Raw genomic sequence first — 22,873 nt, 5'->3', positions numbered from 1 at the left:
AAAACGCCCTTCTCGTTCCACTTGACTTTATGGCTTTTGGCTGCCATGCTGCTCAAGCTGGCACAAAACAATTGTTGATTTGGATTAAAAAAAAAAAAAAAAAGGTTCAAGTGCAGACAAATGCTTTGGTAAGAAGGAAGCAGCCATGTACACGCACTGGCCAAAATGCATTTGGAGTCAGTCAGTCAGTTGCAGAAGGCCAAGTGGACCTGCTGGCCGTAGAAGACGTGACTGGAGCGCTCGGCCACAGCCCGACACGCCGCCTCCTCGCTGGGGAAGGTGACCAAGGCCTCACCGCTGCACTGGCCGTTGAAGTTGTACAGGATGAGGACGGCGTCCGGCTGGAGCTGCGCAGCAAGAAACAATCTAAAAAACCTAGACCTGCTCATATGTATAGATATATATATATATTTAAAAAAAAATCTTGCAAGTAGGTTTCAATTTTATGCCAAACACCAGGGGGCGCCAGCGAGTGTGAGTGAGGATGATGATTTCACACTCTTGAGAAGAGAGGAAGGGAGGCGATGGCAATGTTATGAGAGGTCATTATGATCCTGGAAGAACACAGCTCAGATTGATCTATTTGGGTTAGTTAACTAGCATGCTTTCTATAGCAGCAAAAAGGAGAAAAGAAGCTGGAGAGGCGACAGGACAAACTGCTCCCAAAAGATTGCTTAAAAAAAAAAAAAAAAAAAATTGCCAAACACATGCATGGTAGGCCCATTGAGCACTCCAAATTGTTCGTAGGTGTGATCGTGAACATGATTGGTTGTTAATGATTATGTGCCCTGCGATTGACTGGCAACCAGTTCAGGATGCCCCCCCCCCCCACGGAGTCAGGTGAGATAGGCTTCAACGCGCCCGCGACCCTCGTGAGGATCAAGTGGTATAGACGACAAATTGATAAATAAATGCTGTACAATTTCTAAACTCTCAGTGGGTAAAAGCATTGATCAAGATAATTCTCTTGATAAATGTTTTGCGTCAACGGCAGAGTATCAAGCATCTATTAGGCTTGACTAGAGAGGAAACTGTAATTCATGCAACCAAGACATACATGAAAACTAGAACAGCAGCGAGCACGTCAAGAAAATATTAAAAGGTTATACTGGTTATCAGAATACATATCTTTTTGGGAAAACCAGCAAGGGGCGCTCCCCGTTTGCAGAGCATTGACGGGAGGGACCACTGCAGCTTATTCAGCAAGCAACACTCAGAACTACTCGAAAAGGCCGCAAGGATTCATTTGGAGAAACATGCAAGCCAGCAAGTTGAGTCAGAGAGCACAAAGAGCGAAGCAACGCGGCGGCGTTCGCGTCTCCTCCGAGACGGCTTACCTTGGGGTCAGCCCCTACAGACAAAGCCATTCTTTGGGCTGAATCAGACTCCTGGCCTGTTCGCTCATCTGAACCAAGCTGCCGTACTCCTCGGGGGCGTACTACACATAGCATGGTAACCAACACAGTCAGCCTGACACTCATGTGAACACACACACATACACTAAAGGATGACACTCACACTGAAAGAACTCAATCAAACCTGCAATGTATGTAAAGCCAGTGGTACCTTGACTTACAAGTGACCCAACTTAAGAGTTTCCGTAATAGTGTTGAATTATGCAAATAGGAGCTCAAATGCTCGCTTTAAAGTGTTTAGTGTTCCCCATTGAAATGAAAACAAAAAAAACGAAATTGCACAACATGTAATTTATGAAAACATTATTTGTGAGTCTGATATCCATTGATTTTCTGAATCGCTTATCCTGCAACAGAAAGGCAAACAACACTTTAAACACTTTAAGCAGCAGCTATTTGAACTGAAAACTATTCTTACGTATATGCCCGTTCTATGAGAATACTGTCGAGAAATTTTTTGAATGTCTATTCTACTGCCACCTGGTGGCCGATGCACGCATGCCATAAGGCGTAAAATGTCAATGGGCATTGAAGCATAAATCGTGAAATTCTCTACAATCTATTGATTACAATTTTGTTTAGTTTTATCTATTGTGCAGAGTGCATTTTGTCCTTGTCGTTTTGATCTCAATGGGGAGTGATGATTTGCATGTGGTGACAGAATGCATTGAATTCATAAGTCAAGGCACAACTGTACAAGATCCTGTGGCCAATAGACAAAGACACAAATGGAAAGGTTAAGAGTCGGTAAGTGAGAGAAGCTTTGGGCTTATTTTTTTTGTCTTTGACTTCTGTGCAATTTTTTTAAAGCGCCAATTAACCAACTCATAAAATGTTGTAAAGTGGTAAATGTAATAGAATTTTTTTTTTTTAATTTAAATGAATAATTGTTGAGAATACATTTCAGTTAACTTTCAGGGAACCGGTTAAATGAATGGCCAAATATCACAGGACTCCTGATATTAATTATGCTCAAAGGGCCTGAGTAAAGAAGCGGCCTGTGGGTCAAACTATTCCCATCCCATCTACAAAAAATATAATCTAAATCATATAAAGTTTTATACTCCAAACAGCAAAAACGACTTTCGTTCAAAATTAGTTATCGACATTATCGACAAGACCAAAATAAATGAATCCATAATTAAAAAAAAAAAAAGGTTATCCCCATCCCGAATCACAGAATCGGAAGCAGTCAGCTATCACACATGATTCAAAAGGAGCAGAGGCAAACATCAAGAACAAAAAAAAAACCTCCACCTTAAAGTCCAGCCATCCTTTCTAGTCAAACGTCAAATCAAACCTCACAACTTCCACCTCAATCGGCCTGGCAGCAAAGGATTATGGGAGGCAAAGAGGCACTTGAAACCAAGAGTGCAGTGACAACACCAAAAGTCACATGGCTATTGTTCACACCAATCTCGGCATCAGTTTGAAGATCTCGACTAAAGCCCTCACATCTCTTGAACACATTTGTACGGACGGCTCAACGTGGTTGCAGCAGAGACTGACCTGGTAGCCCTGAAAAAAGCTGAGGATGTCTTTGACGCCGGTGTTGTAGGGGAGGCCCTGCATTCGCACCAGAGCTCCAGGTTGGGGCAGCACCGAAGACGAGGCGGCCGCTGCCGCTGCGGCCGCGGCCGCATGGTGAGGCTGGGCCACCACTGATGGGGAGGTTGTGAAGTAGCTCATTGTGGAAGGGGACACTGGGGGGCTGCAGAGACAACCAGGCAATTTAATAACTTTGTGGTACTGCTGCTCATTCTGCTCATTATTTCAGGAAGTTGACAAGATGTACCTAACTCAAAGCTTGGGAAACACTGGATAGTAAAAAAAACAGGCAGTGTTTGTCAGCAACCAGCAGATGGTGCTGTTCATGTAGCCGCATTGCTTGGTCAAAACAGTAACGATCCATAGCACATTAACACTTGCAAAAGTATTTGATATTCCTTTTATATTTTTGTGGAGAAAACACTCTTTGCTTAAAAAAAACACTAAAAAAAGACTTGTGCTACAGAAACCCATACATTATGTAAAACATTATCTGTATCTAACCATAAGAGCTCATCAAGACAACGGAGTCATAATGGAGCAAAAAGGTGACAGGCATACCTGGGATAGTAAGCTGTGTAGTTCATGTTCATGTAGAGGTGAGGTTGAGGTTGGTAGTAGGCCAAGGCGGGGCTGTGTGCGGCCTGAAGAGGTCTGGGAGCGGCCAACAGGGGGGGCTGGTAGAGGGCTGCCTCTGACAAGATGGCAGGTGGGGTGGGGAAGGCGTAGGCTGCAGGGGGCGATAAACCTAAAAGAGTGAAGGACAAAGATCTATTTAACAGCAAGCACCTGTTGAGTCTATTTTTTGTGAGAAACTTCAATGATTATTTCTTTCCCTTTCAAAACGGGGATTTTAATCACTTTGTACATGCGTGCTATTTTATTCATAAAGCTGACTTTGTCCATTAGGCTGCTATTGTCACAAAACAAACAGTTAAATGGCAGCATGGACATATTTACATATAAACAGCTGAGATCGAGTCAGAGGCTGTGGGCACATTGAAAAGACGCCATAGAACATTTTAGGAGAGAAACAGTTGGGGAATAAAAGAAAAAGAAAACAGCTACCAATCTAATCTCTACCGGAGAGAGAGAGAGAGAGAGAGAGAGAGAGAGAGAGCAAAGGGCAAAGTGCAGTTTGCCTGCATGCACTCATTCATTCTAACGATTTGAGAAATGGACCCACAAAAATCGCAATTTACAGTATGTAGGCACATATTTCTTTCAGACTATCACAATAGTTTGAAGTGCTCAGCAGACTCAACTTACAGGGGAGTTTACAAGGCGGTGGCGAAAGGCCGCTGCGGTTCAAGGTTCCTCCCATCAGTACAATGCTCATCTCCTCCGTGGAACACTGGAACACCTCCACGTAGCGGTCCTTCATGGTCTTTTTGTGGCACTTCTGGGACACCATAAAAGCCTTGTCCGGGGATTTCATCTGAATGAAGGCGTCGCCCGAAGGTCGGCCCTGAAAGGGGAGCCGAGCAATCAGCTTTGTTCTCAAGTCCCGGCCGGCCACGCGATCACGAGGTCCAACTGCGGTTTCACCTGCTGGTTGAGGACCATGTGGACTCCGTGCGGTTTGATGTCAGTCGTGTGCTCGCCCATGAACTCCAGGATGTCTTCGATGCCGGCCGTGTATGGCAGGCCGCGGAGGCGGACGCAGTCGCGAGTGCCGCTGGCCGTCGGGAGGAAGGGCGGAGTGGCGAGGACGGGGACTATTGGCGCGGCGGGCAACGTGGATATCAGGGGGGTCGACAGGTAGCGAGTCAGCACCTAGCAGAGACAAAAATCAGTGTGAAGACGAAAGCAGTGGTCACTTTTCGACCGTCTTAACTGACCTGTTGCACCTCAGCAGCAGTGCTGCGAAAGAGCTCGATATAGCGCTTGCCCAGGATCTGCCTGTGCTTTTTCATGGCGTTTTGGGCGTACTCGTCGCAGGAGAAGAGCACAAATGCATCGCCCGTTGGTCTTCCGTCCGGGTATTTCACAAACAGCAGACCCTCCGCGCCGTCTGTGACCGGGCTCTCGGGACCGAGGAAGTCCAGGACTTCCTGTGGCGTGGCAGTGAAGGGCAGACCTCGCATGCGGATGATCACCTGGTTTTCTTTGGACAGGAACTGCGTCACCTCATTTGACGTGCCTGGAGATAAAAATGAAGAAGCCTCTGAGTTTAGCTATCATCTGAATGAGCGTAAATACTTTTTCTACAGTACATTGACAGCTAAGCTGTACCTGGCTTCAGTTGCTTCTGTATTTGATTTTACACTGCAAAAATAGTAACTTGAAAAATACATTCATTATTCCGGAAGTTGTTTTGGTGTGATTGTATCACTTTTCATAAATGATGTAGTTTGCTTGAAGTATTTACTCAAAGGCCAATGTGTGACAGCCTACATCGATCTGCGCTCGTTGCGATTAAAGTCCACTGAATTTCTTTGTGAGCTATCTCTCTCGTGTTACGAGTACGCCGCGCACCTGAGGCCCTCGGCCCCGGCTTTGTCTCTTCACACCCGCTTTGTGTCAGCACCGGACTGCACTTTGCAGCGGTCGTCAGCCTGCTCCCCCCTCAGGGGAATGTGGACTTTGAGGTTGAGCCGAACAGGTGAGGGTACAATTTCTGTTCCACTAGTCTGCAAGGGCTGGGCTAGAGGGTTGAAGAGATGAGGAAGGGGGGGGGGGGGGGCTTAGCTTCTCACAAAGCATCTTTTATGAGGCCAAGATAAGCTGCTGGAGATCACTGGGATGAGACAGGCACACAGGTAACAGGAGAAAGCTAAAGAAGAAACCTTCCTTTACTGCCATTAAAAGAATCACTCTTTGAGAGACGTACGTGGGGCGGGGCTTGTTTCCTCAGTTTAAAAAAAAAAAAACTATTTCGAAGACCTGCACCAAAACAGAAAGCTTTTCACAATGACTCTTCATGCACGCAGTGCAGAAGGGAGAATAAAATTCAATCTGACCTCCTGCAATCTTGAGGAATTCCTCTCCTGTGGCCTTGTAGACCTGAAACAACAAGAAGGAAATGTGAATTTAGTCATACACTGGAAGATTGAACACGCTCCGGATAAATCGGAGAGGCTTTTATCATTGTTTTGCCACAAAACTGATGCAGTAGATATTAAGGTGGCGACCATCTGCGCGGTTCCTCCCAGAATATTTATTACACCACAAGTCCCGACATGCAGAGAAAAAAAACCCGACATAACTCCAACCAATCGGAGTTAAACAGCGAGCCGAGCTAACAAAACAGCCAGTAAAGGAACCTTTAACCAAAGAGGAGAACTTTGCAGCCTGCACAAGAAACGCATGACCATTCTATGCACACCTCTTTTTCAACAGAGGGCCAAGCTGACCTGTCAGCAGCCTGTCAGGGAGCTATTCGAGACAGCACATAGGAGAAAATACAGGAACCACGACAAGATGGTGGTCTAGTTTAACGTTTTCACAGTGATGCAGCAGAATCTGAGGCTTGTTTTGTTTTGGACAAGCTATTTAACAATCTCAGACTGCTTATTAAAGACTTGACAGAAAAACAAACACTATTACAAGTCCGGTGGAAGACGTGTTCAAGCTGACCTCGATGTAGCGGCTGCCCATGTGGTGCTTGTGACGTTCCAGTGCCAAGTCTCTGTGTTCCGAGTTGATGAAGCGAACCAAGGCCTCGCCATTCCTCCTGCCCTGAGCGTTGAGGCATAAGGCCACACCCCCTCTGAAACACATTAGCATCTTTCAAATCTGTTCAACTTCCTACCAAAGTAGAACATGTTCTACTATGTACAGAATCCATTTTCAAATCCATACAGTTTCACTTACTTGGCTATATTGAGGCCTTTAAAAAAGCGAGCAATGTCTTGGTCTGAAGACTGCCATGGAAGTCCTCGTGCTCTGATGATTGTCTCATTGTCTACTGGCTCTGTCTTACTGCTGTTGGACAGCACCAGAAATTCTAGTTAAGTGTTACAAAGCAACAACTCACATCACGCGTAATAACGGCAAGTTTAAATGTCACTGTGGCGTGCAACAGATGGACAAGTGCTTGACAGCAAAGATTTAAAAGCTTTCATAACACAGTTTCTGCTGAAACACATGATGCCCCACAGCCTGCTTCAAGGCATGACAGGAACAAGACGTTTGTGTGTCCAAAGGCTTATACACTTACCACGTGCCAGAATCAAATTTGTACTTCACAGTCTCCACGCAGGAAAAATTGTGATCTAAACAGAGAGGAAAATCTATCAAAAAGACATCATACAGCTAAAGTTTACAACTGTTCAACGAGTAAGTGTACATTCTTCCTTTTGGACATTCAAGTTGGGCTAGTTCTGCTAAAACAAGCAAGACAGGTTGTGTGCCAAAAGTGACAATTACAGAAACCCAAACAATAAGGTGGTTCGCTCAGGTAGGTTAACAGCTATGTGCTAATGACCGACGACACTTCAATTATGCTCTACTTGTACCTTTCTGCAAATGTACAGATGCGTAGCGCACCAAGAGCATTTAGAAAGCACCACAAGTGACTAGAGATGATGCCAAGGGTGGTGGATACTTACTGTAGGGCTCAGCCAGGATGCGGAGGATCAGCTGCACCATGCTGCTCACTTCCCTCACTCCCATCACCTGCTCTGACACGGCAGGGAGACCCACATCTGGACGCCCGGTTAAAGATATGCTACGGGTATTTCTTTGACCAAACAATCCCAGCGCACATTTGGTAGTGAATAAAAAAAATTCTCCGGAATTTAAGTGTTTTGCAAAAGATACGTTCCAACATGGAAGGGAGCTCCAGCTTGTTTGCAGGGTCGGCGTTGGGGCAGCATTTTTCAAACTCTTTTCTCAAGTCCACAAATGAGAAGAAACACTCAGGAAGGATGAGATTCTGTGTTGCAAGAGACCAGAATGATGTGCTCGGGCAGGCAACAGGAGTTCAACATTATAACAATGGAACCATTTATTTTATTTTTTTATATACCTAATATGGGATAAAACAACCTGTGCCAGAAGTGTGACGGTTTTGCGCAATGGTTTTAGTGCTCGAAGGGAGAGCAGCAAGTCTCTACAGATTCAAAAACTTTTGTTTAATCTCTAATGAAAGTGCAACTGTCCAAAAAAAACAAAAAACATCTCTTACATGATGCCATGTCTTACAGTCATGTTTTATTATTGCAATTTGCTAAATCAAGTGTGTAGATTTACATCCAAGGTCTAGGCTGTCAATCGTTTGCTACTGGGGCACAAAAATAGAAGGAAAAAGACAAGTATTTTATCTGGAACTTGATCAGCTTGCATCTTTTTCTGGCACCTCTCGCTTACTTTCTATTTCATAAACCAGTTTAAAGACAAAAGAAACCACAAAAAAAAAAAAAAAAAAAACAGCTGAGTTGTTATTTTCGCCAGTGTGGGAACCCATTTACCTTTTTGGATGCCTCGGGGTGAAGAGCCTGACGGATGACAAGGGGACTGTTGACACAAAGAGTGTAAGAGCTCCTGTCGAGACACTTCAGTTCCGATGTCACTGACTGCTGGAACTGCAAAACCAAGCACAGACAAAACACGTTTTCTGTAATTTGTCAAATAACGATTAAGTATTGCTTGTAGTCACTGTCAATAAAGTGAATTAGCTCTTTAAATGATCTCAAAAGATTGCGCATGGGAGAACTTGCACTGTATCTTACGGTTATTGATTGACTGACACGCTTATTTTAAAGTTTGTGTACAATCCAACTGCTGTGCAAACAGCAGTAACAAAGAGGAAAGTGAGAATTAACTAAAGATTGAAGGGCAGACAAGGGAAGGCTGTGCCACGTTTGTTGTTTGGATTGCGTGCGTTTGTCGTGGCAAACGAGGCTCGTCTGACAGGTTTGACTGTTTGTGGAGCGTGGGAGGGGAGCGACCACGCTTGTCAAGTGGCCATACAGGTCCAACCCGCCTTGTTTAAGAGATTCTAAACGCCAGTGTCCTGCACAAAGATCAGATACACACTGTTGTGTCAACCCGATGCTAGAATTTTTTTTTTTTACCAATGTGAAAAATATAAATCCCACTTATACTTTGACTACCTTTTTGGAGCCGATGTAAAGCCAATTCATACTACAACAACAATATTTGATCAACTTTGTGGCGATTAAAACCGGTTTCATCTTTTATTTAAGTGTTTATTGGATTTTGACCTGTCTTGTGTTTCTAAACTTCCAATTTGGGTCTTAAGATGAGAAAAGTTGTTTCTCAAGTTCCCCTGGCCTGGGGAACTGCAAGATATTCTACCCTCTGAATACCAACAGCTGCCATAGGCGACAACATAAATTCGGCCGAGTGAAATTGGCTGACAGGCAGAAGTCTCACGTGGCCACGGGCGACATATGACTGATAATCAGATGGCGAGCGTTGCAGGTGCATGTTAAGACCCGTTTCTCAGGGTAGAAAATGCTGAGCTACGAGACCAGGCCAAATATCTGCTAACAAATGAAGAGTAACATTTCGGGGGAAAACCCCCAACATTCATTCATGACAAAGCATCATAAAGTTGTCAATAGAATCCAGTGAGAATTTCCTGAGCTAAGTTAGAATGCAAAGTCTCAGTTTGATGCCCAATTATCACCAAGTGCAGATTCTGCACCAATACACAGATGTTACAAATAAAATAAAAAATATTGTTTATTGAGCTTCACACGGCAAGTGACAACCAGACAAGACTTCCTCATAACAAGGCAAGGCTTGCCAAATGATTAAGTAGGTTGGCCATATGCAAGTTTCGCCAGCAGCGGCGACACACCCACAGTTTTTCATTCAAACTGAACAAATGTGTTGGAGAGCTCTCTTCAGATTAACTCGACACATTTTCCCAACCTGTCTCAACAAGGACTGAGAAGAAAAGAAGAACGTAAAAAGAGAAGTAGTAAGCTGACTCGAACAATACAACCGCAGATTTCATTCCAACATGCTTGAAGCAACAAGGTATTTTCACAATTGAGGGGGAGGAGACGGCCTTTGAACGTGGTCCTATCACAAGTCTCTCCCCAGTGAAGTGTTTTTCAAGCGGAGGTGAGAGGAAGGCTGTTGCTGGTGGTTGCAACAAACTCCGATAAGAGCGTCAGGGTGTGTCATGGAAGTCCTTAAGTGTTAAAGGGCATCTAAAGAACCACCACAAAGGGTATTTATTAGACAAACAAACATTAAATATTGACGCTACTGATATAATCTAACTTGTCACAACCTATCGAGACAGAGTATGCAAAGAATTTTGGAGTTCTTTTTTTAAAGGCATGTAAATTTGATGACACTCCCAGCAGAGGTGATGCATGTTTGATTTTAGTGACTTTTGTGACTCTTTGCATGTTGATTTAGCCAGAAAATCTCCGGGGAGTTAGCGTAACCTTTGCCACCTTGCAAAACAAGGTTGTTGTGTTTGTTGAAAGGTGGTAGAGTGATTCTCGTTCACCCTAAGAATATGTTGCATGCATCACCAAACGGGCTGTGACATGCTGCAAATGCTCCAAGTTACCAACGTTTAGCTATGCGACTGCAATGCACGTTTCTAAAACGACAATAGATCATTGAAGTTGTGACATCTGTATACATGTGAATGGCATGTTTTAACAGTACCACCACCACATCGACCAGCAGAACAGGTTTTAAAATTTCATACGCTTGCGGTTGCTGTCAGTGATAATCTTGAACTTGCCAGTGTAGCGTGGAAGAGTTGGTTGGAGTGCAAAGTGCCACCGGCTGAAGCAAAGTGGTACAAAATCATTTAGTGGTGCAGAATCTTATTATGTTCTTTCCTTGTCACAACTGAGTCAACACAAGAACTCCTTACTGTGTTTTGATAAACCGTATTTCAAGAACCTCTGGTTAAGAATGTAAAGTTGGGGGAAGATGGCTGACACTTTGGTTTTTACTGAATCAGAACAGGAGGACGGGGCTCTTAAGTATTGTACAACATCAACGCAAATGTCAAGCAATATCATCAATTGCATTTTTTGTTTTTGTTTTTTTACTTCCCTTGGTGAAGGAGAGTAAAAACAAGCCACAAACGGACCAATAGCAAGAGATTAATGGGTGACACAAAGGAATGAAAAGAGCCAAGTGATTGCTTGGGTTAATATTTGAAGGTTCAGCACACAAACTAACCTGAGGGAACCCTCCTCGATTAAAACCTTAACCGTCCTTGTGCATTTCACTCTGAGCATAAATACAAAGCAACGCTAGCATTAAGCCTATGACAGCATGATCAAGACAGACTTTAAAGAAACCTTGACGAGGATGGGAAAAAGAAGCACCCAGTGCAAACAAAAACACGTTTGCAAAGTTGCTTAATTATTTTTTTTTTTTGACAACTACTGTCCGCTCCCTTCGCCAGCTCAGAGAGAGGTGCGGTCGCAGGTAAACAAGCCACCTTCCAGATGTCTGCAGCATGCATCAAGCCAAGACAAGACCGGACCTGCGATGACGCATAATCTCCAACAACCTGGGGCAACGCAAGATCCTGAACTTCTAGACACTTTCAGACGTTAGCCCCAACCTGCCTCCATAAAAGGTCATAGGAGATTTGCTGTTCTTGTATTAGATAAACAGATCTGTGGACTAAACGTGCCCTACAAGCTCCTCAAATTCCAACACTGTAAAGTGGGCACTACAAATTTAATGCCACAAAGTTCAAACAAGTTGAAGGAAAACCATCATGTGAAATTAGCTAGTGAGGGGATGACAGGCCGGCTGCTAAAATAGTCATTATGATTTTAATGCTTTCTCATCTTTAAATTGTAATTCTTTAATTTCTGAGTGGTATTATTGAATTTTTGGAACATTAAAATGCTATTTAAAACACCGCCTCTAGAGTTCATAAAGGTTATAAATTGGCAACATTTTGATTCTTGCAATTTCTTGATTACTTACAGACAATTGATTTTTAAATAACTACATTCCTGGAAAAAATTACGTCTCATTGAAAGGTTCCATTGCATCTTTGAGAAAGTGCTGTCGGAGGTCAGCAGACGATTTTTAAATGCTCAAGGGGTCTTCCAGACTCACCTGCTGCAGAACGTTATCCAGGGGCTCTGCATTGACGAGGTCGTCCAAACTGATGCCCGTCTCCTCTTTGCACTGATCTGCAAGCTCCAAAGTGTCTGGCTTGACAAGACATCTGTTTAGCTTGCCCACCTGAATGGAACAAACCTTTAGCATTTCATGTCTCGATAATAAGAAACAACCTACTTAACAGGTTGGCCTCCCATACAGAAAATGGACAATGAAGAAATAATATGACAACGGGGTTGCAAAGAAGATTTAATAGTCAAGAGCTGAGTTGACATGGTAAATCAAAAAGGTGTGTTTTTGCTCCAATTAGTTAAAACCCAAGAACAAAAAAAGAAAAGAAAGCAAGAGCCCCCCCACCACCACATTTGACCTGCACACCTGTATAGAGGGTGTGCTAAATAGCTAGCATTAGCACACACCGTGTTGATTCATGTCAACCAAAAGTTAAAGACACGATACCGAATTAAAAAGTACAAAAAACGCACAGTCGAGTACAAGACACTAGACGAACGAACGGGCCGTACCTTTTTCTCACGTAGGTCCACAATTTGCCACACCAAGAGAATTATTTCCCTCTCATCCGAACCCAGTTTACCCCCATTTGCACCAGCTGTTGCCCCAAAGAACACCACCAGAGTATCACTGTGCGAAGCCATCAGGGACCACAAGGGTAAAAGCTACAATTAAAGCAAAGATTAAACTAAAAACAACACGAGGGTTCACCTTTTTCCAAGTGATAAGAAGAGCGAACAAAAAGGTCTGGAAACTCAATTGAGGTAAGGGGAGAGTTAGAAAAAAAGAGAGGAGATTATTTTCAGAGGGAGCCACGAAGGAGTTTGCGGCCAGTCACTCTACCTGTTGCTGTACTTGAGAATGTTCTATCCAGCGATACTGGTTTGACTGGTAAAGAAGGGTGGAAAGCCGCGTTTCGTTCACACGAACTCCATAACAAGCCTTGGAGGGGTTTTCAGGTTTTTTTTTCTTTTTTTTTCTTAGTTACCTGTGTGTCTCAACCCTTGAGCCAGGCAAGTGCCGTAAGCGTCTTCTTATTGGCTGTTTCACAAAGGTGAGGGCGGGACAATGAGACGTATTATCTTATCTGATTGGTCAAAGGCGATTAACCAGGAAGCAGTATGAATAAAAAAGGCTATGATAGAAGGCTCCATGAGGCATTCCCGTGGAATGTTTTTTTTTGTCACTCACACACATAGACACAAGCACACAGACACACACACACAAACCTCCTGCTGTCACGTAAAGATAATCTTTTTGATTGTTTTATAAGATTAAAATAAGCAGACATTCATAAGAAGCGTCTCTGGGACACAACACAACCAATAATTAATGTGTAATTATTTGTATCCATCTATGGATGTAACATTTCACACTTGAGAATGTCTATTAAGCATAAAAGTCCTTATTGCCAAGATTTCTAAATTCCTTGTTTTGTTACCTCAACACAAATATATCTTTTTGACTTCACCTGTTTGTCCTGGATAAACCAATAGAGTTAAAGTTTCAAAGACGCGTTTATACTCCAATATGTCACAATGTTTGACAGCTCTCCCAAAATTGGATAAAAACTTGAAGCAGTCGGAGTTTCAAAGGAGGATTTGGCTTGTATTGGAGATCATTAGATATGCAGAGGTGGCCCTTCACCACGTTGAAGCAAACTCCATCATTATGTCTAGAGAAGGAAGTAATCAATAAAAGAAAAGTAGTCTAAACACTGCCATCTACTGGTCATAACACTGATGAGAATGATTATTGACAAGGAATTTGGTACTATTCTATCGCCCCTCTAGTTTTTATTATCTGACTTACACGGTGCTGTAAAACTTACCCAAAGATAGAAATAACAACAGAAAATGATTTGACTAAAATAAGGCAGATTTTTTGGACACTTTGAAATTTCAGTGTTTTATCTGCACTCATTATTGTGGTTTGAGTTAACGGTCGTTGCACTGAGAGCTGAATATTTTGGTGAGAATCAAAAAATTACTGTACTTTATTTCCATGGCAATACAATTACTCGTAAATAGTTACATTTCAGATGCATTAAAGTAAAAACAGCGATATACTGGTATGTACAAGCAGTTCCATGGAGTATTAGTTCACATGGCTATGATGGGTTGTTTTCACAAATGTTAGTTTGCTCTTTTGTCCCCGAGTCACAGTGAGAGCTGCTGGTCTGATCTGTTCTGCTCTGTCTCTTGGACACAAAGGAGAATTCCCTGTTGCCCTCACCCGGAGAGGTGCTGGAGATATGCTGGAAGAGCTTCCCGATGCCCGTCTCCCGCAAAGAGCTGCGGAAGGAACGGGCGGCAAACATGTAGAGAATCGGGTTGATGGTGCTGCTGATAAAGACCATGGCTCCGCTAACGTAGGTCATGTTGTTGCGCGCGTTCTCCAAATGCTCTCCGACCTGCGGGAAGGACGTCTCGGTGGCGAGGATAATCAGGGAGAGTATGTTTCCTATGTGGTAGGGCGTCCAACAAATGGCAAACACCACCACCACGCTGGCAATAAGAACCGTAGATTTGCGTTTGGACTTGAAGGTCATTTGAGTAATGCGGGTGCACAGGCAACCGTAGCAAATCACCAGGATGGAGAACGGCAAAACGTAGCCAACCAGAGTTTCCAGCAACACACACACCAGCTCCTGAGTTGTTGAAGTGTACTGGTTGTACAAACAGTGCTCCTCTCCTGAATCTTCACCAACAACCCGTGTGAGGAGTACGGGCACACTGAACAAGACGGCCGCAGTCCACAGAAACATCAAGGCTTTACTCAGGGCCTTGTGCCTCTTCCATCTGGCCGAGGCGAAGGGATAACGCACGGCCAAAAAACGTTCCACGCTCATGAGGGTAATGAGGAAAACGCTGACGTACATAGAGGCATGGATCATGAAACCCATGACTTTGCAGGAGGCTTCGCCAAACACCCAAGAGTGGACCAATGAGTAGATCCATAAGGGAAGGGTGATGAGTACCAGCAGGTCGGCTCCCGCCAGGTGAAGAATCAGCACCACCGTGTGCGAGCGTTGCTTGACGTGACGCAGGATGGTCCAAATCACCAACAGGTTGCCGGGGATCCCGACCAAAAAGGACAGGCCCAGGATCACGCAGACCACCACGATTCCACCTCCAAATTCCTCAGCGGCCATCTCACCCAGAGGAGAGAGCTCGCTCAAATGTGAGGTGCTGACACTGGCGTCTGCATGAAGAACAAAAACAAAGTGCAGCACCAGCAAGGCCTCACTTCCTCTTTTTTTTGCATGAAAAAGTTGGTAAGTTCCTGTTAAGGGTGACTCATGCTTTCACCAGAAGATCAACAATTGGTTAAGAATATGCATTCATGCACATGAACTCAACATATTAAGAAATGATCTCAAATTGCACATGACAGAATGCACGAGTAATGTCTTCTGTTGAATTATTGCTCACAGTTTTGTACTAATATGCTAATTTCATATAATCTGATACACCCTTTCCTGATAATGACGAAGGAAAATGTAATTTTATGGTATGAGAGCAAGAACACGGGATTGCTCTACTATTGAATTGACTCCTGTGGAGTTGATTTGAACACCTCTTCAGTGTTTGTGTAGCTCCACACTCACTAGAGTTAAATCAACACTTTTAAAATAAATATTTAATAATGGGAGAGACTATATTTTTTAGTTAAATTGCAACACTAGACAAGTAAATCTTCTCATAGACATTTGTTGGCTCTCTGAGTCAGATTTAGTTTCACTCCTTAAGAGTTTGCCTCAAACAGGAAAATCAAAATCAGTGGTGCTGATCCATCCACGACTCTTAATAAAAGACAATAATTCGCAAAATTCTCCGCAAATAACAAAATACTGTCAAAAGTACATCAACTATTTGAAAAAATTCTGGAATGTTAAGAATGAGGAACACAGTTACATTATTTTGCTAAAAAGCTGCAGCCACTTCTTTCTTTTTATTGAGTATGTATTCTGTATATCATTTACAAAAAAAAATAATAATAATTACAGGATGACCCATGATGAAACCATCTGAATTTGTAGGCACATTTACACTGGTAACATTTAGTCCAAAAACATGTCTTTTAATCTTTGATAAATTCAGAAATTTGTTAGAAATTAAGAGTTAAGTGACTAAAAAAAAACAAAAACAACCCAAATGCTTCTTGTTTCAATAATCCAAGTCACATCCCAAACACCCCTCCCCAAATAGCGAGCAAAAACCATCCCATGTCAGCATTTCAAACAAGGGTGGTGAACCTGGAAGCTGTCCGCCATACACAGCATTCAATTCACAGCGCACTGTTCAATTCCAAAAACAAATCAACCGTCAGAGGAACGGTTATATATATATTTTTTTTAAAAACAAATCGATAAAAAATAAAACCTCCAAATTAAAAAAATAGTGATTACGTTACTTGCTGGTATGTACCCGCCCTTCCTATTTGAATAAAAAAGGCAAAACATTTTCATTCACCCTTTTCATATTTGAAAATGCTAAAAACAGACATGAGATGCCAAATACTCTGAAAAGAATTCATCAACAGAGAGAGTAGTTCAAAGAAAGAAACCCATCACACTTATACAAAACAATACTTCCTCTTTGTTGCTTACAAGAGAAGATATTAGAACGCCCCCAAAAAATGTACACACCTACTTATACTCCCCTTGCTGGTTAAATAACAACGGATGGAAATGATACATCTGACACATCAATACTTCTGTTTGCAGCATTAAAACATTCATGTCCAGACTGAAAAATACTAAAGTGACATTCTCTTACACAAGGGTAAGAAGCGAACAAAAAAAAAAAAAAAAAGGATTTTGCCTACATTTACTGCAGTTCACAGTTGAAAGCCATAAAATAACACACTGGTACATCAGATGTTTTTGTATTTCCGGAAGAGAAGAAAAGAATCCTGGAAGGGACAAACAAGTAACCAAAGAGCTTTTCAAAGACTTGGTTTCTCTGAACGCAACGCATGCTCTTAAAATTGCTCGGCCGACAGCTCAACTACATTGTAGCTTCCTGCCTGCTCAAGCTGCTGCTTTCAATGTGTGGCACGTACACATAAGAGCATTGGGATAGACAACGCTCCCAGTAGCTTACCTGCAAAGAGTGACGTCGAGGCCCGTCCCGATTGTCCGGCCTCGACAATAAGTGATGGTGGCCGTCGACTGTACTGCATTGTACATCGTGAGAGGGGGGGAGGAGTTAAAAACACTGTCATCATGTCATGCCTTAGCGGTGGATGCTGAAATTTGGAGCTTGGTTTTCAGGGCTCGGGGTCCTGTTGCATGCGTCTCTCTGCGGACGCCGCCGTGGATCGACGCCTCAGCGTTGTAGAGTCGAAAAGCGAGAAAGAGTCTTCCTCCTCGTCTTCCAGGCCGGGAACATCATCAACCCTCTCCTCTGGACTTTTGGTCAGGTATCTCCTGCAAAGATGGAATGAATGTGTGGGCATAAAACATCAAAATGCAATCAAAATTTGCCCGCCTCTGGTTTTCGAGGTTCCACTGTACCTGCGCGCTTGTTGGATCAGCTCCTCTTTGCGTTGCTTTAACATGGTCTGCCTCTCCTCAGCAGACTTAGAGAAACGACCGCCTCTGGCTTCCGTGTTATCGGGCTCACTGGGACCCTCAGCGGCGACGGCAGCGGTTCCGCTGGGTCCCGCCTGCTCGTCGAGTGCAGGACTCACCTGCAATGCACCGCGCTCAATGGCCTGCAACCATATTCAAACTTTTCATGGTCAACTGCAAGCAATCCTTAATTAAACTGCATTTTATTTTTACTCGGGTTATCTTCGTGTAATATTTACACTTGCTTAATGAGCTCCATCAGAGTTGGATAAGAATTTGAGAAGAGGACAAGTATTTTTTCATGGCACTGCACCTACCCATGTGTATGCATGTGCCGCCTACATGCAAAAGAAGTAGGGATGTTCGATACAATTTTTTTTTTTCAGGTCGTTATTTAAAAAGACATCCTAATAAAGCAATTTTCCTTCAGGTTGCATGAAATTAATGGGAATTTTCTATTCTTCTAATTTTTAATTTCTGATCGGAAAATCGTATCGATACCGTGAAATACGGCTGGTATCGACACCGATACCTGCTATATGTACTTGCCCGTCCCTAACCTGTTGTTTTGCATTTTTAAGCTACATGCATCAACGTTGGCACCAAATGAAACCAACATGGGAAAGCACAAGTTGACCAATACCGACATAATTAGCATGCCTGTGCTAAATGAGAATACTTCAAATTTGACAGCTGACAGACCTGTGCAGGTGGAGGGAAAGGCACCTGAATGCGTCCCTCCAGAATGTTGTCAGTGGTGACTTCTACAGAGCGGGTTAGCTGGAGGTCTTGCATAACCAGGTAGGAGGGCACCTGAGGGAACATCTCCTGGATCTGATGGGCCTGGTGATAACACGGATACAAAAATAATCACAGGGAGTATTTAAAAAAAAAATGATCGAGAAACCTACCATAGCTGTCAGCTGAGAGTTGTTAGCCTGAGCGATCCCCAAGATGTTGGTGGTGTGCATCACTTCGACTGAGAAACTGGGCAACCAGCTGGCAATACGTGAGCCTGTGAGAGAATGCTCGATTAAAGTGACTAGCTCACACACTGTGTGGAAACCGCATTTTTTCTCCGTGCAGGCAGACCGTCAAAGTGGAAGAAGTGATTGTGCTGATTGATGTGCGGTCTCGGATCTGCAGCGGCTCCGGCGGGGCCGGCGTTGTCAACCATGCGGGTGCCCTGCTGCTGGCCTCTGGCCTGCTCGCCTTCGTCGTTGATGTTGAGCGACGTGCGACAAGTGGGGCACGACGTGTCCTGCTCTAGCCAAGAGCGCAAACAAGAGCTGGAACACAAAGAATACACATGCAAAACACCTCAGATAGGACTCTTTCTTTAGGTCTCGTTAAATACTACAAAATCAATCTCACTTGTGGAAGAGATGACCACAGGGAAGCTTGCGCGCTGTCACCATGGCATCCCAGCAAATTGCACAATCATCATCATTCGCTGCCAGCTCCTCGGCCGTGGCAACCGCAAATCTGTATCAGAGCGTATGGAAAATGAGTACGTTGTTTAAAGGGGAAAAATGGCAAAGGATACTTTCAGGACAATTGATTTCTTTTCACCTGGCCTCCATGTTGTTGATGACGCGAAGGTAGTTTTTGTGTCTGCGGATGCGGCGCTGCACCTCGTGGAAGAGATATCGCAGCTGCATGAAGATGACCAAGCTTGCCATGGACAGCCAGATGTTACCGAAAAGCTGACGGGCCACATATCAAAGAAAAGGTAGAACATCACAGGAGGATGAGGTACAAACAGGCGGATGTGTCTGTTCAGTTCCACTTATTGCCTCACCAGCATATGAATGTGATGCATGAGGTCTAGAAAGAGCATTGCCAACTCCATGACAAAGTCTGTGTAATAGACATAAGTTCCTTTACTCTCCCATGTTCCTGGGTGTTTCAGGTCCCACAGGTGGATGGAGTAGCTACGAAGGAACAAACAGAGGAACGTGACAAGTTACACCACTCAAGGTTGTTATCCTGGGACGATGTCTACTATTAATCTGTTGCATGCAACTTAACAGGTGAAAAAGCACATAAGACAATTCACGCATGCAATGTCACGTGAATACCGAGCGGCCTTAAGCAGGCTTTAAAGGGACTTACCGCATGATGACGTGTCCTGTGCGGACAGTCACCATCAGGCACTGAAGGCAAGAGCAAACCAACATATTAGTTTGCTCCATATAGATTCAATCAAGTGCAAAAAAAAAAAAAAAAAAAACATGCGATGACGAGAGAGAGAAACACTTACCTCTGCGGCCATAAAAGAAAGTGTGTGCATTCCGTGAGATTCCCCCATCAGACCACAGACCACTGCCAGACCGCAGCAGTCCAACAGAAGGGAGACAAGCAGACACATGACTCGCACGTGGCTGTTCATGGGAGTGGAGGGCGAGAAGGACAGCTACAACAACAAACAACAATGACAAGGACAGTTAAGGGTAGACTGTTGGTTGCAACAGGATTATTATTATTATTCTTTTTAAACTCAACCAAATATTCATGTTTGTGTGCACAACAACTCGCTGGAATCATCGCTATTTTAAATGTCATTAAGAAAATACCAAGGCATTATGGTGGGTTGCCGGATTGCACATTTATCTCGCAACTCTGAGGTTTGGGGTTTGAATGTTGGCTCCCAAACTAAGATGTGTGTGGCCATCGCAGTCAGTATGTGCACAAGCCACACTTCACTTTTGCACAACTCAGTATGAAGTTGAAATGACACAAGTGCCCAGTGCTGTTTAAAGATGTTGGAAGGAACTATTGTAAACAAGAATCTTAATCTAAAAGACATACAGAGGTCCCTGTAAGGCCTAAGACGGAACCCCATTGAGCACTATTATTAGCACCAGAATGTGGCAGCCTATTAGGTCATTTTCCCTGGCTACAGGGCAACACGCTGCTGTATCAGATGGTGGAAAACAAAGTATCATATGATGCTTGTGGAGGCATGCTTAGCTGGGGGTGTCTTGAAATACAAGGAAACATTCAAAAACACTTGAAATGTCTTACAATGGAATATAAATTCTGGATCATGTAAAATCACGTAATCTACACGGAGCTTTGATTTATTTGTCAAAACAAATTGGGCCTTGGGGTTTTTTAGGTACAACTGAGTCTGTAAATAATAAAAAAAAAAGAACCCCAAGCCCCAATTTACAGACATTGAGTCTGTAAATAATAAAAAAAAGAACTATGTGATGGGGAAAAAAAACTTACATATTCAAATCGGTCCTTGCAGAGCTGCACCATGAGATGAAGAAAAACCAGTGCTGAGAACCACAGACACCACATAACCACCTCCTCCACTGTCTGTACGTTCAGCACGCCAAAAATGAATATAAACTTGTAGAAGATGAAGTTCCAGAACTTGTCCTTGAGATGCTGGTGGAGTTCAAGTTAAGAGAATCAGAAACAACACTCATGTTTGATTAAATTGGGGGATATTTGTATGGCAAACTCACCTGTTTCTCACTGACTCTGAGAGGGCCAAACACCAAATACTGGATCATTTTTGCAATTAACATTAAAAAACAGCAGACCGTGTTTACTAGCACCTAAAAGGAGAACAAAAGCAGCCACTTAAAATGTATATATATATCACAGGTTCTCCATTAAATGTCTATGGACCATATCCAACCCTCCATGTTTTATAATCGGTGCCACAGCTTTCCCTTGATTTCTGCTCCAAAAAGGCCATAAAGCTAAAAAAAACAAATTCAGGAACGTTTGTGTAACATGAGGGGCCATTTATAAACTCACCCATACAAAGAGGCTGTCTGTCACCAGATACCATAAGACAGTGGTTGCCAGTTCTGTGTTACTAATATCATTATTCAAATGTTCTAGATCCACATCCGTGGGCGTTGGGGACTCATCCGCTTCCAAAGATCCAAAGGCAGGATCAGTCACAGTGGTGTAAGCGCTGAAGATGCTCCCCGCCAGCAGAACCACCGTCAACGCCGTGTAGGTCTGCAGACTGGGCCATGGGAACCTCTCCAGAAATAGCAGAGGCATTTCTGCGCCGAGTGTTCTTTCCCCTTGTTAAAACTGTCGTTCCTCCTCGGTTGAGACCTTTAAAACACACAAGTTTATTAACTGAAGTGGAATCCAGGAGTTTTGTTAAATGCAGACTGCAATTGCATGACTACATTGACGCTGGGCTGGTTCTGATAAACAAATACGTTTTATGCTAGGAATGCTGAGAATGACGTTAAACAGGTGAGACGTTTACCTGTTAGCACGACAACCTAGCCTGCCGGGCTTATCCAAGCACCAAGCTCTCCCCTTCGGAACATATTTAGCTCATTTATTTACACTCCCTTAAAGTAAACCAAGTGAGTTTCTCAGCACCACGCTGAATAATACCAAATCTAACGTTGAATTTGAGCTTTTCGCACGGCTACCGTTAGCTAACACTAGCTTCTAAGTTGGCTAACATTAGCTACTTTGCTAATCACTCTATGCTTCAAGATGAGACATTGACACGCATTAAACTTTTACTTACACAATCTCATATACAATGTCCAACCTGCGCGTTGTATCGAGCGCAGCGGGTTTTAGGAGTCTTCCATGAAAAACATTGTCAACATCGTCATGTTTATTTCGCCGAGCAGCTGCCAAAGCTGGTGGGGGAGGCTCCTGAGTCTTCTGCGCCTTGTCACTACGTCATCATTTTCGAGCTCGACGTCCCCCAGTCGCCCACTAAACATATGTTCGCATCTGGTTTGCTTTGTGCCATACCTTTACTATTTCCATATATATCTTAAGAAAAAAATGCCATTTATTGTTATAGATGTGAACTAAATTTCATGAAATTCATAATGAAACGCCATACCGGTGTATTTTAGCAATATTGTGGATTGCAAGGCAGCATGGTGTAATAGTGATTTGCAGGGCACATCGAGATAAACAACTTTTAACACTCACACAATTTTGACTCTTTAATAAGAATGTGGGAAGAACCTTTCGCAAACCCATGTTGGGAATTCAAACCCAGACTCTTGCAACTGTAAGGTTGCGCTAACCACAATGCTATTATGCAGTCAGGAAAAGCAACAATTATATGACAATTGAATTATTTCAATAAGTGTTGGTGCTTTGTTTGTGGACAGGAAAAAAATGTAGTGTTTGAATTCATAGGAGTTGATTTTAACTCTAATAATGTCATTGCACATTTTCAGAGTGTTAAAATTGATAAGTGATCATTTCATTTGTGTACCAATTGATGTGTGGTGGCTATTAACTATTAAAATAAATAAATAAATAA

General features: G+C 43.2%; 3 protein-coding genes across 7 annotated transcripts; all 3 read right to left on the bottom strand.

The window, feature by feature from the left end:
- Positions 1-90: 90 nt before the first annotated feature.
- esrp2 (epithelial splicing regulatory protein 2) lies at positions 91-13,645 on the bottom strand. Of its 3 annotated transcripts, none has more exons than XM_085906750.1 (17): positions 13,483-13,645; positions 12,855-13,052; positions 12,524-12,676; positions 11,994-12,122; positions 8,378-8,491; positions 7,728-7,842; positions 7,517-7,612; positions 7,126-7,180; positions 6,780-6,890; positions 6,543-6,675; positions 5,927-5,969; positions 4,805-5,106; positions 4,512-4,739; positions 4,233-4,431; positions 3,525-3,711; positions 2,925-3,126; positions 91-347 (listed from the first exon to the last, which is right to left on the bottom strand). In XM_085906750.1, the coding sequence occupies exons 3-17, from the start codon at positions 12,653-12,655 to the stop codon at positions 186-188; spliced, it is 2,208 nt and encodes a 735-aa protein (XP_085762876.1). In that variant the 5' UTR covers positions 12,656-12,676; positions 12,855-13,052; positions 13,483-13,645; the 3' UTR covers positions 91-185. The 3 variants fall into 3 exon arrangements, with proteins under 3 accessions (XP_085762876.1, XP_085762877.1, XP_085762878.1); XM_085906752.1 differs by lacking the exon at positions 13,483-13,645 and adding an exon at positions 1,338-1,438 and having other exon boundaries at positions 200-347; positions 12,855-13,302; XM_085906751.1 differs by lacking the exon at positions 13,483-13,645 and having other exon boundaries at positions 12,524-12,758; positions 12,855-13,305.
- A 261-nt stretch (positions 13,646-13,906) lies between these two features.
- LOC147059450 (leukotriene B4 receptor 1) lies at positions 13,907-15,180 on the bottom strand. The gene has a single exon (XM_085908015.1). It carries the CDS (start codon positions 15,163-15,165, stop codon positions 14,122-14,124), a length of 1,044 nt encoding a protein of 347 aa, XP_085764141.1. The 5' UTR covers positions 15,166-15,180; the 3' UTR covers positions 13,907-14,121.
- Positions 15,181-15,929: 749 nt separating this feature from the next.
- LOC147059449 (E3 ubiquitin-protein ligase AMFR-like) lies at positions 15,930-22,292 on the bottom strand. 3 transcript variants are annotated; one of them, XM_085908376.1, is made up of 14 exons: positions 22,112-22,292; positions 21,367-21,678; positions 21,069-21,161; positions 20,824-20,988; positions 19,853-20,005; positions 19,705-19,745; positions 19,391-19,523; positions 19,162-19,295; positions 18,964-19,074; positions 18,682-18,878; positions 18,501-18,604; positions 18,292-18,432; positions 17,533-17,732; positions 15,930-17,445 (listed from the first exon to the last, which is right to left on the bottom strand). In XM_085908376.1, the coding sequence occupies exons 2-14, from the start codon at positions 21,619-21,621 to the stop codon at positions 17,286-17,288; spliced, it is 1,887 nt and encodes a 628-aa protein (XP_085764502.1). In that variant the 5' UTR covers positions 21,622-21,678; positions 22,112-22,292; the 3' UTR covers positions 15,930-17,285. The 3 variants fall into 3 exon arrangements, with proteins under 3 accessions (XP_085764502.1, XP_085764504.1, XP_085764503.1); XM_085908378.1 differs by having other exon boundaries at positions 17,533-17,708; positions 18,316-18,432; XM_085908377.1 differs by having other exon boundaries at positions 17,533-17,708; positions 22,112-22,291.
- Positions 22,293-22,873: the final 581 nt, after the last annotated feature.

The sequence above is a fragment of the Syngnathus leptorhynchus genome, chromosome 3 (genome assembly GCF_054491065.1).
Source record: "Syngnathus leptorhynchus isolate UIUO chromosome 3, UIUO_Slep, whole genome shotgun sequence".
In the NCBI taxonomy this organism is placed as follows: domain Eukaryota; kingdom Metazoa; phylum Chordata; class Actinopteri; order Syngnathiformes; family Syngnathidae; genus Syngnathus; species Syngnathus leptorhynchus.
Note: the sequence above shows the minus strand (reverse complement) of the source record. Positions and strands in the feature narration are given on the sequence as shown.

What these genes read in the sequence shown, in the direction of transcription:
- LOC147059449 (XM_085908376.1), bottom strand. Translation starts at nt 21,621, where the DNA reads ATGCCTCTGCTATTTCTGGAGAGGTTCCCATGGCCCAGTCTGCAGACC. An exon ending in TGTGGTCATCTCTTCCACAA is followed by an intron (nt 18,879 to 18,963) that starts GTGAGATTGATT and finishes TTTGTGTTCCAG; the next exon opens with CTCTTGTTTGCGCTCTTGGC. An exon ending in CTGATCCAACAAGCGCGCAG is followed by an intron (nt 17,446 to 17,532) that starts GTACAGTGGAAC and finishes CCATCTTTGCAG; the next exon opens with GAGATACCTGACCAAAAGTC.
- esrp2 (XM_085906750.1), bottom strand. Translation starts at nt 12,655, where the DNA reads ATGGCTTCGCACAGTGATACTCTGGTGGTGTTCTTTGGGGCAACAGCT. An exon ending in ACCCCGAGGCATCCAAAAAG is followed by an intron (nt 7,843 to 8,377) that starts GTAAATGGGTTC and finishes CTTGCAACACAG; the next exon opens with AATCTCATCCTTCCTGAGTG. An exon ending in GCTCCCTTCCATGTTGGAAC is followed by an intron (nt 7,613 to 7,727) that starts GTATCTTTTGCA and finishes CCGGGCGTCCAG; the next exon opens with ATGTGGGTCTCCCTGCCGTG.
- LOC147059450 (XM_085908015.1), bottom strand. Translation starts at nt 15,165, where the DNA reads ATGGCCGCTGAGGAATTTGGAGGTGGAATCGTGGTGGTCTGCGTGATC.